The sequence below is a fragment of the Mytilus galloprovincialis genome, chromosome 14 (assembly GCF_965363235.1).
Source record: "Mytilus galloprovincialis chromosome 14, xbMytGall1.hap1.1, whole genome shotgun sequence".
NCBI lineage: Eukaryota > Metazoa > Mollusca > Bivalvia > Mytilida > Mytilidae > Mytilus > Mytilus galloprovincialis.
Genome location: NC_134851.1, coordinates 49,531,448 through 49,549,162, shown reverse-complemented (window position 1 = coordinate 49,549,162; position 17,715 = coordinate 49,531,448). Strand labels below are relative to the sequence as shown.

At 31.0% G+C, this 17,715-nt stretch overlaps 2 protein-coding genes across 2 annotated transcripts; both read left to right on the top strand.

Annotated features, from left to right (window-relative positions):
• The first annotated feature begins 1,102 nt into the window (after positions 1-1,102).
• Positions 1,103-7,809, top strand: LOC143058760 (vitellogenin receptor-like). The gene is made up of 4 exons (XM_076232206.1): positions 1,103-1,271; positions 2,097-2,312; positions 6,059-6,174; positions 7,175-7,809. The coding sequence occupies exons 2-4, from the start codon at positions 2,209-2,211 to the stop codon at positions 7,444-7,446; spliced, it is 492 nt and encodes a 163-aa protein (XP_076088321.1). The 5' UTR covers positions 1,103-1,271; positions 2,097-2,208; the 3' UTR covers positions 7,447-7,809.
• Positions 7,810-9,326: 1,517 nt separating this feature from the next.
• On the top strand, positions 9,327-11,984 carry LOC143058761 (uncharacterized). Its single transcript, XM_076232207.1, has 4 exons — positions 9,327-9,466; positions 9,775-9,943; positions 10,323-10,431; positions 10,824-11,984. The coding sequence occupies exons 2-4, from the start codon at positions 9,900-9,902 to the stop codon at positions 10,947-10,949; spliced, it is 279 nt and encodes a 92-aa protein (XP_076088322.1). The 5' UTR covers positions 9,327-9,466; positions 9,775-9,899; the 3' UTR covers positions 10,950-11,984.
• The last annotated feature ends 5,731 nt before the right edge of the window (positions 11,985-17,715 follow it).

The following is a 17,715-nucleotide window of genomic DNA, read 5'->3' as shown; positions in this document are numbered from 1 at the left end:
CCGTGATCATGAATGAAGAATTTGCAAATATTCAGTTGAATTTTAATTCTTTGAATATAAGGACAATCAATAAGGTCTTATGTTTTAGTTTTTGTAAATATTGATTAAGAGTTAAAGTGTTACCCTGTCTTTCATTTGACAGACACTAGCATGTGTACCAAAGTTGAAATTTCTGTGAAAACAAAGCCATACTAGACATTTATCTGATTTACTTTTTCTAGATTCATAGCTGACAACTTAAAAAAAAAACCACCTCACTTACTAAAATGCTGTTTATCAAACAATATTAAATACTAGTACATATGTCTGTCCAGAACCGTCAAGGTATAGAACTTCTTTCTTTACCACGAAGATTCTTTGTAAATCAATAATCAGTGTTGTATAGGCTTATATCATAAGAGTGTGATGTGCCTGTCAATCTCGTTATTTTCACAATTCGTTAAGAAGCTTTCTGGACATATTCTGTTTGATTTGTCTTGCCTCTTTGACATGAATAACAAGATACACAAATTCATGGCACTGTCCATGGTTACATTTACTTAGTCGTGGCTTCACCTTATATATTGGCTGTGCACTGATAGACAATTTTCAATCGTGTTGTCAGTTATTATATCAGCATTAATTCACTTTTAATTAGGTCATTCTTCTGTGTTTATTCTAAAAATGTATTCGCAGTCAAAAATGACTAAAAGTTTAGAATATGAACCAATGAAAAAGGTTTTATGACTGGATTTTTAAAAATAGATTTATTTACACTGTATATTTTTAAAATAATTTATGAAAAAATATATATCGAGGACCGTCCGGATCATTGCTTATTTAAACCGGCACAAATATAGATGTTTTTGTAATTTGCGAAAAAAATCGTCGCCAAAATTTCCAGGTTTACAGTAGTGAAATGCATCTTTAGGGTTTGAGCAAAACATTTGCGGCTGTGTCCGTTGAAATTGGTATACTTTCAATATTTACATTGCAAGATAGCTTCTTTCAAGTCCCCTTTCAAAAAGATAAAGGTCTATTTTCATGTATTTACTACATTATTTTGTATTTGCTTTGACATATCAGTCTGAAGTGATATTTGAAATGTTCGCTGCAAGTTTTGAAGAAAAGCTGTTGTATTCGACTCATTCTGGAAAAATAAAAGAATTGAATATAATAAATGGGGAAGTGAGAGTACTTGGTAATGCAGAAAGTGAGGTATTTGTACTTGCATACGATAATGAAGAAAAATATGTATATGTTCCAAGACAAACCCAGGGGGAAATAATAAGGTATGTCATTAAATCTATAAATTTATAATTAATCAAATATAAGCAAGTTCTTGTCAATAGATTGTATAACGAGGTGGTTAGATGTTTTTTTGTTTGGAACACATTCAGGCAGACACATCTGCATGTTCCTTTCATCCACACACATTATGAAGTAAGTTTAAATTATGAGATCGGAAATGCAGATACTATTTTCATAAAAGAGAAAGATTATCATATCTTACATTAAATAGTAAATACTTGATTAGCTAATACAGAAATCATATGTCATAGTTTAATTTCGATGTTTTTTCCTTAAAGAATAAAGCCTCCATCGAACAGAGGAAAAACCCTTGTCGTACTCAATGATCAAGAGTTGAATCCCTTTAAATTATGACATCACCTACCGTCAGAAAAACAAAAACAAATATGGAAACGGCCAGGTGAGAAGTCCATCAAGTGATGAAGAAACAAGACCATACAAATCTTGGAAATTCATCTATAGTGTCGACGATATCTCTTGTAAACGGCTATCTTCAGGTCCATCTATATTTTATAGAAATAATCTACCTTTGTTGTACTTGTTCATGCGCCAAAAGTCAATACACAGAAAATAATTTTCTGACGTAAGTGTTTTGACAATCTGTATGATAAAAATATGTTCGTTCGGTTTAATAAAACAATTATGCCCCGTGAAATAATCTATTCTCGGAATGACCGTTTTTGATATCCACATCCTCAGCGGGCCATAGTTGTATTTTATATAAGTCACTTTCTTCTCACAATGGAAAATGTGTTTTATATTTGTTGGTATTTGCTAAATAGCAAAGTTTTTTTTACTTGATTCAGATTCCCTTATCCAAGTAATCAGACCACTGAGTTTGAAATTGTTGTCTCGAAAATTATTCCAGGCGGGATCGCCTTTGACTCCGAACATAGATATCTTTACTGGACTGAACCTATGGAAGGAAAGATAATGAGATGTAATACAGATGGATCAAATATAACCAGAATTTTCAATGACACAGTCGAACCTGCTGCACTTACCATTGACAAAGGGCATAGGTTGGTAACCTTTCTTATTATAAGAATATGCATTCTCTGATACAATAAAATGATCATATTGTAATACATAACTGCATTGCACTTTTAGTAAACTAAAGCATTTCGTTACCAAAGGATATCCCCACGTATGAATATAAATTAAAATTTAATTATTATTAATTTATCTTGTACGTTTGTTTACATGCTTTAACGACTCTATCATGAAATCATGTTTTGATAACCGAGAACCAACTATTATTTCGTATTCTGAAAAAAACCAGTATGAGTGTTACTCTAGTATTTTGAATAATACGTCAGGTACTACAGGCGTAAGAATGAAAATCTGCAAATGATCAAACTGTATATATGATCCGTATTGTCATGAAAGTGCGATGACCCCCAACAGCGCTTAAGACCGAGAGGTCAACAGTGTTTTGTCAAAAAGGATCAAATATCATCCCCAGCCTAAGACAGATTGGAAACAGTGTTGTCAGGTAGTGATATACACCTATCCTATTGCAGGAATTATAGAAAAAGCAACCAATCTGAAGTACTCTCAAAGACTTGTGTGTTTGTACCGGCTGACAGTCAAAAAAGAACCATCTGAATTCCAGTTAATTGTTAAATTTTACAACACTTACCGTTATATTAATGATATTTTCAAGAATTCTCTAAAAGACTACCAAAATTTACCAAAAGGTAATGATATTAAATAAATCAAATACATGTATAAACTATAATAACTAACTGTCCTTTCCTAGATTTCGATGTGTTACCTTTACAAAAGAGACACAACACAAAACTTTAAGACAAAAGAACCGTTTTCCGCTTCCTACTGTTATTTTTCTTTTTTTTGTGGACAGTGTCTATATTATCCAAATATATTCATCTGTCTGTGGTGAATTTGTTTTAATTGCAATGAACGCAGTCTATCAATAACTGGTAATGATTAAGTCAATGATTTTGCTACCATACCTTTACTTTAAACCTTTAGTATAAAAGTAAGAAGATGTTGTAATATAAGATAACTCATCACTAGAGACAAAATGACATAGGAGTAAAAAACTATAAGTTATCGTACGACCTTCAATAATTGGCAAAACTCATACCGCATAATCACCTGTTAAAGACCTGGAAATGAAAACAATTCAAACGAGAAAACCAACGGTATGTTTTTTTGTAAGAGAAACAATGAAAGATTAATTAAATGATTTACTTACTAATTCAAACGACAAAGAAAGAAGAAAAACGAACACGTTAGTCTAATTTTAAAATCTCTTCATTGTTGATGTATGTGTTTAAAGCTCTGAAACAGGAAGCACCCGTGTACCTTCAAGAACTAATAAACATTTACAAGCCAACAAAAACTCTTCGGTCAGAAAACAACATGCTTCTAGTCAAACCGATAGTAAGAACAAAAACATACGGATAGAGACGGTTTGATAGAGCGGCCGCCGTTTTATGGAAAGACTTGCCCAAAGAACTGTGAAACACTGAATCTGTGAATGCTTTCAAGAAAAACACATAATTAATAATCGGACAGAATTAGACTTTTATTCGATCTCAGTATATATTCTAATGTAGCATATTAATCTATTGCAATAAAAAATCATAATATCTAATAAAATTTGTAGATTTAGCTAACAAAGTCCTTATATTTGTATAAAGTAACATTCGTTTATAGTGGAAAATTGTTTTAACGTTGAATAGGCTACAATTAAAAATTGCTTGCTGGTCCCTCTCTGTGATTACCATTATATTACGCTGGTTCATTTCCCAATCAATCTGTCACTAAGGGAAAATAAATAATTCGATTTTCGTTCATAGTCTTTTTCAAAAATGATGAACGGTTCTTTATATTGGTATGTAATCATTTTAAACGTTTCAAATTTATGAAATTATATTCGTACATCAATGTTTTTGATACACCAATAACAAAAACTGAAATATATTCAATTGATACATTTTGTAATTATTCAAAATTATATCAGAAACCTAAACTTAATTATAAAATAATGAACCTGTTAAGGGGAGAGAATACTCGCATAACTTTTTCGAATTGTCACATAATACAACGAAATGTCACTCTTGCATACAAATGGCACATCAATATAATTAATTATCTGCGAAATCGTCCCCCACCTTCAATGATGATTCTAAATTATAAATATAACCAAAAGTTGTTAATCTATAGATAGTTAAGACTAATGAAAGCTAACCCAATGTAAAAATATTTCTTTGCAATTTTTTAAAACTTCCTCAGAAAAATATTCGAGCCACTTGACTTTCATAGCTCAAAATTAACGTTTTTACACAATATTTGAATAAAGTAGTTGAAGATTATTCGCTTCTCAAAGTGTAAGACGCAATAAAAATCGTATGCTTGCACCATCCTACCGAAATACGGATTTAATTAAGTCCTGAACATTTCGACATTTCTTCGTATATTTTGAACAAAACCGGTTTTAACCAAATCACAAGTACGTGTTAAGATCCGACTAAATACCTATTTTCCTATATGGTCAGGTAAAGTTGCTATCTAATGTATCATACTAACTTTTAATTGTATTTTTATTACCTTTCAGTTTTTTTTAAAGGCATTTCTCATACTTACTTTTTTTCATCGCATTTTTATTTCATTTACTCTTCTTATTTTTAGACATAAAGCTATTAGTCCAATTTTTAAATTGAAGCACTTCTGTTGATTTTCTTTTAATATTGTTTTTTTCAAAATTTCTTTATATTTTTTAATTTATTTTGATGAATAATTTTCAATTTTCATATATTGAGTCGTTTTTATTTTAACGGTTTCTATTTTGATTTTATTTTTAAATTTGTTTATATGTACTTGTTTTATTGTTTTTTATGCATTGTAAAGCGCGTAGAGTAAATGTTTATTTATATAAGCACTGTAAATAATGATAATAATAATAATACTGACAACTAGTTCATTATGTAAAAGTCAAAAAGATTTGAAGAAAACGTCTTATAAACAGGAGAGTTCACATAATTATATTTAGCTACGATCCGTGTAAACTTATAAAACCTTTGAATAAACTCATTATAAAAACAGTAGATGGATCTTTGTTTTTTTTTAGTTTCGGTATAAACATTCATTGTTATCTATAAATTAAAATCCAAAACTAAATATTATTCCTGTTCACAAATGTGCATGTACGGTCTTACAATCTGTCGATACCTGTACCTTTGCATTGGGTCATGTTTTTTTCTGACTGATGATGTTGTATATTGATATTTAAGTCTGAGATACATGATTCCGGATTTATTATTTGTTATTGACTATGAACTAAGTTTTAATCACGGCAATTATTCTCAAAATGTACTTAATGTCGTTTGTTTTTTTGTAATTTGTGTTTGTACTTGGTATTGAGCTAGTGAGTTTTGCCCTTATATCATAGTTTATTTTTTTATGTCGTGCTGGTACAAAATGTACAACGTTAACACTGTCATGATTCGACATGGACTCATTCTACATGTACATGGATATTCATATAGTTTTCGATTTTTTTGTTAATCATGTTCGTGTTATGTTTAACCCCGCTTTCTATATCTTTCAATTTCAAGTCAGAGCCTGTAATTCAGAAGTAGTCCTCTGTTGTTGTATACATGTGTACTATTTAATTTTTGTATATTTTTTTGTAATAAAGTTCAGGCTGCTAGTAAGTTTTGAACAAATAATACCTAAATGTAGCATCTTGCCTGAAATTAACATTCGCGTTTATTTCTTTTTCTACATATAATTTCAGATGGATGTACTTTGGTCAAGGCATTCCCAACGGAACAATACACAAATTGTCACTGGACGGAGAGGGACACCATATTATAAATGACCTGGCATCGTGGGTGTTCGGTATATATGCAGGTATGACCTTTGCATACAATGAAAACAAATGATTGTAGAGGTCGTGCAGTATCCATGAATGTTTGAACTAAAGTAACAATTATATGATAATTACAATTTGAAAAAATGATACATTAAGTGATTAAATGACTAAGTAAGCTAAAATATTGAACGCATTATATGTTTATCTTTTTTACCCTGTTAGTTAGTTTTATTTTCAAACTCTCAGCTTCATACATTTTTTAGTTCATGTTTTCAAATGAAACAAACCTGTGAACACCAATTTGTAGCCAGTGTCCAATGTATCGAATTAAATTGTTGACACGGGTTGATGATTGTAAATCCAAGAAGTGCTATGGTATCATGAATTACTAGTATATGGTGTAACTTTCATTGTTCTTATCCCGGCTTGACGCCTTTGCTTTGGATTGCTTGCCCCGGAAGTTGTATAATTCATGGATTCTTCAGTGAAAATTTTAAGAAAATAAGCTTTCAACTTTCTCTGGCTTAGTTGGGCGCAAATGATTATGTTCATTGTTCTTTGTTATTTCCTTTAAGCGTTTATAAATATCTTTTGTGAATTTCAAGTTTCAATCTAACTAAAAGAGGTCATTCAAAAAATGTGTCCTAGAAGCACATACTTTTATTTAGTTCAAAGACTTTATATATTTTATTAGTGTTCTAGGTAAGCTGTGATGTTACATCTTAGTTCACGTGTTTGACAATATGAACATGGTTAAAGTTCATAACAACCTGATATATCTATTCAAATTTATTAATTCTTAAACTCTGTTGTTTTGTCATATTTTTACAGCTGATATCCAACTGAGTAATGCATAATGTTTCAAATTCATCATCAAATCAATATCATACCAATTTCAAGAATAATAACGATTAATTTACCTAACAAGAACCTTCAAACTGACAACAAAAAAGAAATATATCTAATTCAGTGTGATGTATGTAAGTCGATTTATAAAACATAAATAACTTGTAACATAGGTTTTTCTGTTGATTTAAGATGATACCCGACTTTACTGGATGGACAATTTCATGGGAGATTTGAAATCGGCGTTGTTTGATGGGACCGATATTCAAACGATAGTTAGCACTAATACCTTTAAGCTAAACGGGGAAATAGATGTCAAGGAGGAGTTCATTTTCTACACAAGCAGTACACAAATTTTAAAGATAAACACAAATGGAGGAGAAGTTCCTATTGTTTTGCACACAGATACAGAACGGGTTCATGGACTTTTGTTGTTTAAGCAAGAAGGTAAGCGATATAAATAAGTTTGATATAACAATGAATTTTGTCATATAATTACATAAAATTAAAATAAGGTTATAGTACCAATAAGGCATGTCTGTGGAAATTCATGTTAACATTTAACGTTTAACTTAGTGTTAATGGTGACCTTTTTCAATCAGCTTCTCATTTAAAGCTTTAAAAAATACCTTTTCTAGGATGATTATGTTTTTCTTATACTTTTTACTATAAATGCTGTTATTTGTATATCAACATTGCACATGTTACATATTCTTATATTTATTATTGTTTTGCTTTATAATCATTATAGACGCACTGGCAAAATATTAGTACAAACACAATATTTAATGGTTGCTTTGTGTTTTATGATTTGCTATTATATATTTGTGTTTAATGGTATACAGATCTCTGAAATATACTGGTAATTGCATATACTCTTTTCTTTTAATGTGTATTAATTGGTTATCCGATTATAAATATAACATGATAATTAATCCTGTTAATCTACTTTTAACTGTTGCTTCCATGAATTTCTTGTGTCTCACATGTTATGAAATTCATGTTAATGTGGCGATAGATTTTTTGTACGTTTAGATTGTATGTTTTTATATAATGATTTTAAAATTGTGTTATACGTCAAATTAATGAAACATAAAAAAAACATGAAACTGTCTAAATCTTAATATGAATATATTTTAAACGTTTATAAGGACATGTTTCTAATAAATTTTAATAACAAGTTGAAAAGAGTTTCGAATATATTTGTATTTTTTATGTGTTATATTTTGTTTCATAATGAGTTTTAGTATATTTACAGGGAATTCCAGTGAATTAGACATTATAAAAGCGGTTACCATTTTATCTACACAAAACTAACAAGAAAAAACATGCGTAACAAACGTTATGAAGACGATTAAATTACATTACTTTATTATCTTAATGTATGGATTTTAGTGTATGTTCATTCAGTGAAGAATATTATGAAAAACTATAAAAGAAATCCTTTCAGATTAGAAAACAAAAATAGAATGTAAAGAAAAATAACTGTAACGGTACATTTTTAAAGGAAAGTATTTGAAACTTAATGACCTTATTCAAACGTTACTGAACTCATGTAAACCCACAAAAGGACTAAAAAAGAATTCAATGCATATATGTTTTGATAGATTTTCTTTTTTAGAAAGATATGATTTTAAAAAGATAAATGACTTTTTCTATTTGTATTGATTTGCATTTCTTAAAGATATTTTCTAGGGAAATGATTTCAGGAAAATAAGTTGACTTTGATTTTGTTTTCTTGTGCAATAATTTATATGTGTTTGCCTTTGTTTTTGTTTGTTTTGTTTTTGCAGCTGATATTAACTACTGGGTGAAAGATATGAACGAAATAAGAACAATAACAACCGGGAACGGAGTAGCTTATGCAGTATCTTTTTCGCGAGGAAAAGATATGGACCAAAAACACGAACACCATACGATAAAAGTAGTTTCAAAGTATGTACTATTTCTTACTACGGTTCAAACTTTCGCAGGCAAAATTGAACTAAAACTTGTTTTTATTCTAGTTTCCCGTTGTTCGTATAATATAATTTTGTGTAAAATGTTCAATTTCATTCGCATACATGCATATTATTATTTAAGACACATTCAAGTTTTGAGTGTGAACATTTTTCAAAGTATTGATAATTTGAGACTGATTTGGTGATGTATACATGTATCAGCCAGTTGATGCATTATAAACTATGGCGACTACCAAATTTGCATTCCCTGTTGAATTGCATTCATAAACAAAAACACACAAAAAACATATACATTTTTTAATAATTAAAGCTGTATATATTATTTATGGTTTATTGTACATTATTTTGATTGTTACACATTATGTTTCAGGTCAACCGCCACTTTCATTTGAAGGAAGCATGCGTTACAGCTTTGACTATGCACAGCACATACACTATCCACACTATGCACACCAAGTGAGTCCATTGTTTTGCAAAACTCCAAGGAAATGTCAGTGTTTTGGTGTCTGTGCAGAAGGTCCAGGTAAATATTATGCTACATTTTTGATTTTGTATTCTTTAGTGAATAAATATTAGTACAATGCAGTCAGCAGGTGTTAAAAATATAGACATACACGTACTGTATGTGTTGTTTGCACTTTTAAAGACATGCATCTTATGTTTTTTAACATTCATTTGGTTAAACAGTAATTTGTGTACAGTTATGTTTATAGTTTGATCTTTTTTGTGTATATAATTTAAATGTGAGACAACTCTTCACAAGAGACCAAATGACACAGAAATTAACATTATGTAAACATAATTATGACATTTATTCATTGACCTTTTAAGATCACAGATATTTTACCTCGTTGATGAAAGTGAAAAAAACTGGAAAGGGTGTCAATAGTGATATTAACATGCTACACCACCATTTTGAATATTAGTCATATGAGAAAACAACAGTCAAACTTCATATGGACAACTGTACAGTGCAGACCAAGAAATACTTTGTAATTCGGTATGTTTTATTTCTGTCATAAATATTAAGTGAAAAGTTGCAAAATACCTACGTGTTGGTATAAAAATGTAATTTTACATGCAAGTACCGTATATAAATTAAAATAGGCTTCTATAAAATATTAGTGTATTTCATTTTCCTTTCTATTCACCACTGAAACGTAAACTATTTAACTGTACATATTCAACCAGGATACCAGACAGGATGAATACACATTAAAATTATTCAAATCAATGTCCGTGATTGATTTAAAAAAAAAGAAAATTTGATATTTTGTTAATTTTAATATACAAAAATCTAGATGTTTGTATTGTTATGTAAGTTGAGACATCATTTTATTATTAACATTACTTTGATTAAGAATATATTATTTTTCAAGGTATGGTATGTGGATAGTATTGACAGGCAGACACAACAGTGTGGAAATTAGTTGTACGGAAGCTGGGCATACCAAATTCCATCCAGACTGGTATTTTGGATTATGGATGGTATTCAAAATTAGCATATGTGTCAAGAACTATAAAAAAAAACATTTTAAAGAAAGTATTGGAGTAATACATTAATTTCATCACTTTATACTTCATTGATAAGAACTAAATGTATCATGGTTTTATATTTATCACACTTGATTCAAGTGACTTGAATATTCATACTTGTTTTAAGAACTTACATTGACTTTTAATTTAACATGTCATATCAAACATTAAGCCCTTTGCATCACATAGAACACTTGTCTGAAACAAAGAAGATTGAGAAAAGGGAATGGTCAAACTTGGTCAAACTTGTAAGAACATGTTTTGCAAGTTACCATCTTAGTAATCTCTGGTACAATTATGGCAAACAAAACTTGATATTTAATTTACATTTTGTTCTTTTTAAGGTGAAATGGAGACATTATTCAGCCAAATCTATTACAGCTTCATCAAGAAAACACCATAACATAGCACAACTTGTTGATGATGAAGATTGCCCTGTTAAATTTTGCGACTGGAAGTTATATTTATAGCAATTATTTTAACAGTTGCCAGCACTAACAACATATCATAACTTTCGGATGATAAAGGAATCACCAGGAGTAGTTTTTGTTAGGGAGTATTGTGACAATGATGAAAAACAGTTTCGGTTGTTAAAAACTAGAGTTGTAATTAACCCATTATCTGAACCAACTGAATTGCTTAAAAAGGGGTTAGACGCAATGCGTCAGTGGTACTTGTACCAACAGATTATACCACTCTGTTATGGCAGCAAAGACATTACATGCCCCAAACCCACTATACCAAAGCTAAAAATTACAGTAATTGTGGACAGAGATAAAACAAGGAAATGTAGTTACTGTAAAAAAAACTGGACACAAGACAAGTAGAAATGGAAAATTGTTGTGTCCACTGAAATCTAAATAAAATTTTACGTTAATATAGACACATTAAAGTACAGTTATCATGTTTTATTTTTAAATTAATACTAATTACTGATTCAAAACATGTACATGTATGAACACACTTATTTTGAGTGACATACACATTTTAAGTTCTACTTAAAAAGCCCCCCAAAAAAGTTTTGAGTGATTTTATTTGAAAAGTAGATCCATGGTTGCTATGGAAACCGAATGGTTGCTTAATTAAACTCAAATTCACTTATCAATCAATTTAGTTCACTTAAGTGACAGTTTGAAAGACTAGAAAGAAACACACAACAATATGTCAACTTGCAAGGAGAACTAAATTAGATAAACCTTAGAAATATTGCAAAGTGGTACTATTAAAAAAAAACATCCCATCTCACAAAAATGACCATAACTCTATTAATTTTAATAATTCGACCAAAAACACTTTCTGGGTGTTTTGTATCTATGTATACTTCATAAAAATGCAAAAAAATCATGTTGGTCCCGATACCTCCATTAGCCTGAAAATCTCATGGCTGGTCACATATGTCTTCACAAATTAAGGTCATGTATATCTTTGGTCTTTACATAATCGGCCTTAGTGTCAATTGTCTATATGCCTTTATGTGTTTCTTTGTTAATATAATATAAAACTTGCTTCTGTTTATACATCCAGTCATGATTTTATTGTACCATGGTAAATGTTTAATTACATAGATATAGGAAGATGTCGTGTGAGTGCCAATGAGACATTTCTCCATCCAAAATAACAATTTATAAAAGTAAACCATTATAGGTCAATGTACGGTCTTCAACACTGAGCCTTCGTTACATGTTTATTTGCTTTTATAGTGATTAAGATATTAAGACAATGTTCACTGCTGTACCCCTTTTTTTTGACATTTTTACATATTATGTCTATTTGTTTTGTTCACATATGATGGTCAATATAATGGATTTTTGCGACTGTCATTTAGGTGAGAGATTTAGCTAGCTTTGAAATCAGGTTTCATTCGCAGTTTTCTACTTAAGAAAATGTCTTTAACAAGTCAAAAATGTGACAGTTGTTGGTCATCCGATTGATGTGTTTGAGCTCGTGATTTTGCCATTTGATTTCAGTTTTTGGTGGGATTTTACTTTTTAATGCAGTTAAATTCACAATAGTGCTTCGGACGCACATGCATTATTGTGTTTTTTCACCTCAACAATTATATGTATTGCATAACACAAACGTTTAAAAAAATAAGTAAGTTTAATCATTTCAATAACACTTCCAAACTAAATGTGCATGTCGAAAACTGATGTATCTTCAGTTGATTGTTCGTTTATCTATCAGTTATACGACGGATAATAGTTGTATTATTTTGTTTTAAATCTAGTTTTAAAAAGGTACTACGTGCCAGCAGTCTTCCTTTTGTAATATTTAGCACAAATTTGTCAATACGCTTTATTCGTAGAGGGAAAGTATTTCAAAATTAAATTGATTGACTGAGTATTAAGTTACCCAGCAGGAAAGTGTGTTTTTATATATGCTTTAGTGCCTGACAATCTATTCACTGAAACACATATATAAACTCTGCATTACAACACAATGTAACATTATTGTGAATAAATCATACTAGGAGAGCTAATGACGTATCTAAGGATAGTGCATGATGCATACACGAACAGTGCGTAATATGTAACGTGCATGGACAGTGAATACAGCATACATAGACGACAGTGCACAACGTATACATGAACAATGCATAGCACATTCATGGAAAGTAAATACACAATACTATTTACATACATCATACATGGACACTAATACACCATAGAATGAACAGTGCATAACGAATATATAAACATCGCATACAGCATATACGGACTGGGCAAACGGCATACACCTCAGTCATACCAACACGCTATGTTTATAATACAATAGTATTTTCCCTAGCATTACATAAGATGTATTAACAGATTGACCAGCACGACTGTGTTTAAAAACTGCTTTAAGATATATCTTTGAGAACCATAGATTGTGATTATTTTTCTTTATAACTGTTTTAACATCACTGTTGTGTCTCAGCTATGAAAAAAATATGATCAGATGAACGTGAAGCATTTGTTTTGAAAGGTTTAAAAATAACTCCCTTCATTGTTTTTTTATATCCAGAATTGAACCCCTCTGCTAACATTGCTTATTCAAATCTGTAATGGAATTGTCTTAGGTAACGCTCAACCTGCTAAAGTTAAATATATTTTGAAATCATAATGCAACACTCACCCTATTAAAGATATATAAAATATAACCGTAAGATAACGACCATATGCTTTGTAAAGGATGGAAATCATTCTGACACAACGTTTTATACACTGAGATTAGATAGAAAACAACATAGATATAGAAGAGGGACGAAAGATACCAAAGGGACAGTCAAACTCATAAATCTAAAACAAACTGACAATGACATGGCTAAAAAAGAAAAAGACAAACAGAAAAACAATAGTACACATGACACAACATAGAAAACTAAAGAATAAACAACACAAACCCCAACAAAAACTAGGGGTGATCTCAGGTGCTCCGGAAGGGTAAGCAGATCCTGCTCCACATGTGGCACCCGTCGTGTTGCTTATGTGATTACAAATCCGGTAAATAGTCTAATTCGGTAGGTCACATTCATGAAAGGGAAGGGGATTGTAGTTACGAAGTAAGGAACATATCCGATATCATTTGTGAAACGGTTATTCTATAACGGTCAACCAACTCGTGATGGCGTCCGTAAAATTTACGAAGGGGTGATTTCAACTTCACCATTTGGAACTGTTGGTTTAATAGCTTCCTTGTGAGCAGTAACCCTCTATCAAGAAAATCATGATAGGAAATGCAGGCACGAGAATATCGTATCAATTGGGAGATATATACCCCGTATGCAGGTGCTGCTGGAATGTTGCTACTTAGAAATGGAAAGTTCACAATTGGAAAGCTGAAATCATCTCTTTTGTCGTAAAGTTTTGTTGAGAAAGTATCTTTATAGTAATTACTTGCGTGCAAGGGTGAACTGAACTATTTTACTCATTGCTTTATCACACTTAACTTATTCTATCATATCTGTGCATGTTTTTATTGCACACTCCGAATTCCGGTCAGTTTGATTTTACAAACGTCTATACATTTTTTCTACCTTCTGTAGCAATACACATTTTAAACATAATTTGGCATTATACAATGCCAAAAAAATAGTCTTTTTGAATTAAACTATTAAAATGGCAAATCACTAATCAAATGAGAATTTAAATAGGGAATAACTTTTATCAATTATAAAGTTAGTCTCTCATTATCTTGCGCGTTTCGTCTTCATGAGGCTCATCAGTAATGCTCAGATCAAATAAGTTAGAAAGCCAAACAAGTATAAAGTTGAAGAACATTAAAGAGCGTATAGATATCTCGGAATATTTCGGTGGTCCGACAGACGTCAAGATAACGAGAGCCGACTAACTGTGTAATAAAATTATGATAAGAAAAGGAGGGGTGAGTGTGGATTTATTTTTATGGCAATACATGGGTAAAACCAGCGGATTCTCAATGTCTGGCAAAAACCTATAAACCAGATGAGCGAACATCGTTAATCATAGGAAAAATGAAAAATATATAAATATTTATTCAGCTCGTACAAAATATAATGCCTACTGTGTTATATGTTAACAATCCTTAAGATTAACTTGTGAATTTTAATCAGCAAGTAATTTGTATTTTACTGTAATTTTATGACTGCCAAAGATAAACACATATATGCAGCCGAACCTTGCCGACATTTGAATAACGTTTTCTAGTTACAAATATATGTGTTTCTAACCTCACTTGACACGTTTATTGTTGAAACTAGAAGTAAAAAAAACCCCAAGAAAAACGGTTAAAAAAGGAGTAGGTCCGGTAAGGGCCAATTTCGGCCTCAATTTTTAAGTTCATCTAACGAAAGATTTTTAGACACTTTTTACTTTTTAAACACTTAAGTGTCTATTTCAATTGATTCAATTAGTTTATGTGAAAGATTTTACCTGAATAAGTCATTGAAAACGCTCCTTTTCAAGTTTAAACATGAAAAATCTATCAAATATGCCAAAAATCGTCACTTTTCAGATGGTTTTTTGTCAAAAATGAAAGTTGCCGCATCCGTGTTTATCCTCAACCTTTATATATATAATGTATTATACTCAAATACAACTTACATGTCAATATTATGAATGAACACGAATGCGGCCACTTTCATTTAAGACGGAAACCATCTAAAATTTAACTAAAACGCTAAACTTGTGAAGATTTCAGTAATTTAGCATGACTTAATGATGCTAGTACCCGATACATGTATATGTGCATTGTATTGTCAAAAACAGCCCATTTTTATGTAGCAGAAGCATTCTAATATTCAATAAATACCTTAACGACTACATTTTCACAATTTTCTAAAACTGCTATATTTTGAGGCCAATAAGGGGTCTTACTGAACCTACTCCTTTGGATTTTGCAGAAAAATGAAAAACTATTTACATGTAACTGTCATTAACCCCCAAACACACACACACACACACACACACACACACACACACACACACACACACACACACACACACACACACACACACACACACACACACACACACACACACACACAACAACTGCAATATATGTGCGTTTTATTTACACGTATATCGTGAAAGTAGATTCTCTAAACATCATCTTTGGAAACATTGATTTTACATTATACTTACTATTATGTACATAGAATGATATGTCATTGCAGTAGAATGTTTTGACTGTTTTTGAGTTTATTCCTTTGCTTTTGATTTAAATTGTTTATAAAATAATATTACAATAGAATATCTTACAGATTCTGTAGAATGTTTCTGGTAAAATTCATTGTCACAAGACCTACAAAATTCTGAAAATATTGGTTTGGGTCATTTTTGAAGGCTCTACATTGCCCAATAACAGCTAAAACTTGGGTTTAACAGTAGTGAATAATTTGGTCAATAACCTTAATGGACCTTGAGATGAGGAACTGGGATGACGTTTAAAAAAAAAAGTCCGTCATTTTCCGAACAAAAATTTACAATATGACCTGTTTTATAGAGTGATGAGAAAAGAAATATGTAGATTTGACCTGAAATAAATGATTAGAAAGTACAAATTTTTAATTGAATATTATGATCAGAATTTTTGGATTATTTCATGAGAAGGGTGACAATTTTAACCATTTTCCGAGGTCCGACAAGTTGTAAAAAAAATAATTCACGTGCGTTTTATAAATTTAACCAGACATAGATGTTGGAACTTCGATATGAGCTATTATATATACATTGAAACATGTCCAAACCAAACATCCACGGGACTTTGCGTTTTGTTCGGTTTTCACAGGTGTTCGGATTGAAGTCGACATCAAAATAATTTTGGCGCTTACTGACAAGGAACCATAGGTGACACAACAGACGACAATTTATTTTTATGATGAATTAGATGGAAATGTAAAAATCATGGTAGATGAAGATAGACGTATTGTATCTTTTTTCATATAAATCAAACGCCACTCCGTCCATCACGCTCCTCGTTGTGTAAATATATTAATCGTTCAACGATGTCCGACGTGGAGCGATTTTGCTTTTTGAATCGAGATCGTCATTTTTAATTATTTGAACACACGAGTTTTAGAACTGAACTGGCCACCCGCTGATTGATACTTTGCCACAAGACAAGAACGAAACAACAGCAGGGTTCAAGTTTATTCTCGGACTTGATCGTTGATAAATAGCGAACGGAAGTCTGCGTTAGCATCTGAATTATAAATAGGGCCTCGAAGGGAATCCGGCATCCCGTAAATTTAGTTTGAAAGTCATTGACCTTGTGTTGCACGACTTCTTAATCCAGTGAAATGCTTTAAACATAATAATTAATTAAACAGTTTAGCTTCTGAATGGCATTTACAAATTTGTGACCGTTAAAAATCATTTGATCACTGAATGCTTAGACACAAACATGCTAATTAGTTTGTAATAACAACTCACCAGCTCATTAAACCTTAAATACCCTCGGGGATACTCTGTCATCCTGTTTTTGTTTAATTCAATCATGCAAACAATTAAAAATACTTTTTTGTTTTGATTGCTATCGATCGATTTTGACAGTGATATTTCAATACATATTTATTAACGAGCCTTCAAAAAACGTTCGGAATTCGGTGTTGACAGGGTTCGTTTTTTTCAGGTTATATTAACATTAATTGATAGAGAAATTTTGTGGGACTTTGAAAATTGTTTGATTTAAACTGAAATTCGGGTTTATCAGGGTTCGGTTTACATAGGTTTCACTGTATTTAAGTTAACGATATGGATTGAGCAAGAGAGGAAA

What these genes read in the sequence shown, in the direction of transcription:
- LOC143058760 (XM_076232206.1), top strand. Translation starts at nt 2,209, where the DNA reads ATGGAAGGAAAGATAATGAGATGTAATACAGATGGATCAAATATAACC. An exon ending in ACCATTGACAAAGGGCATAG is followed by an intron (nt 2,313 to 6,058) that starts GTTGGTAACCTT and finishes ATATAATTTCAG; the next exon opens with ATGGATGTACTTTGGTCAAG. An exon ending in GGTGTTCGGTATATATGCAG is followed by an intron (nt 6,175 to 7,174) that starts GTATGACCTTTG and finishes TGTTGATTTAAG; the next exon opens with ATGATACCCGACTTTACTGG.
- LOC143058761 (XM_076232207.1), top strand. Translation starts at nt 9,900, where the DNA reads ATGGACAACTGTACAGTGCAGACCAAGAAATACTTTGTAATTCG. An exon ending in AAGAAATACTTTGTAATTCG is followed by an intron (nt 9,944 to 10,322) that starts GTATGTTTTATT and finishes TTATTTTTCAAG; the next exon opens with GTATGGTATGTGGATAGTAT. An exon ending in GGTATTTTGGATTATGGATG is followed by an intron (nt 10,432 to 10,823) that starts GTATTCAAAATT and finishes GTTCTTTTTAAG; the next exon opens with GTGAAATGGAGACATTATTC.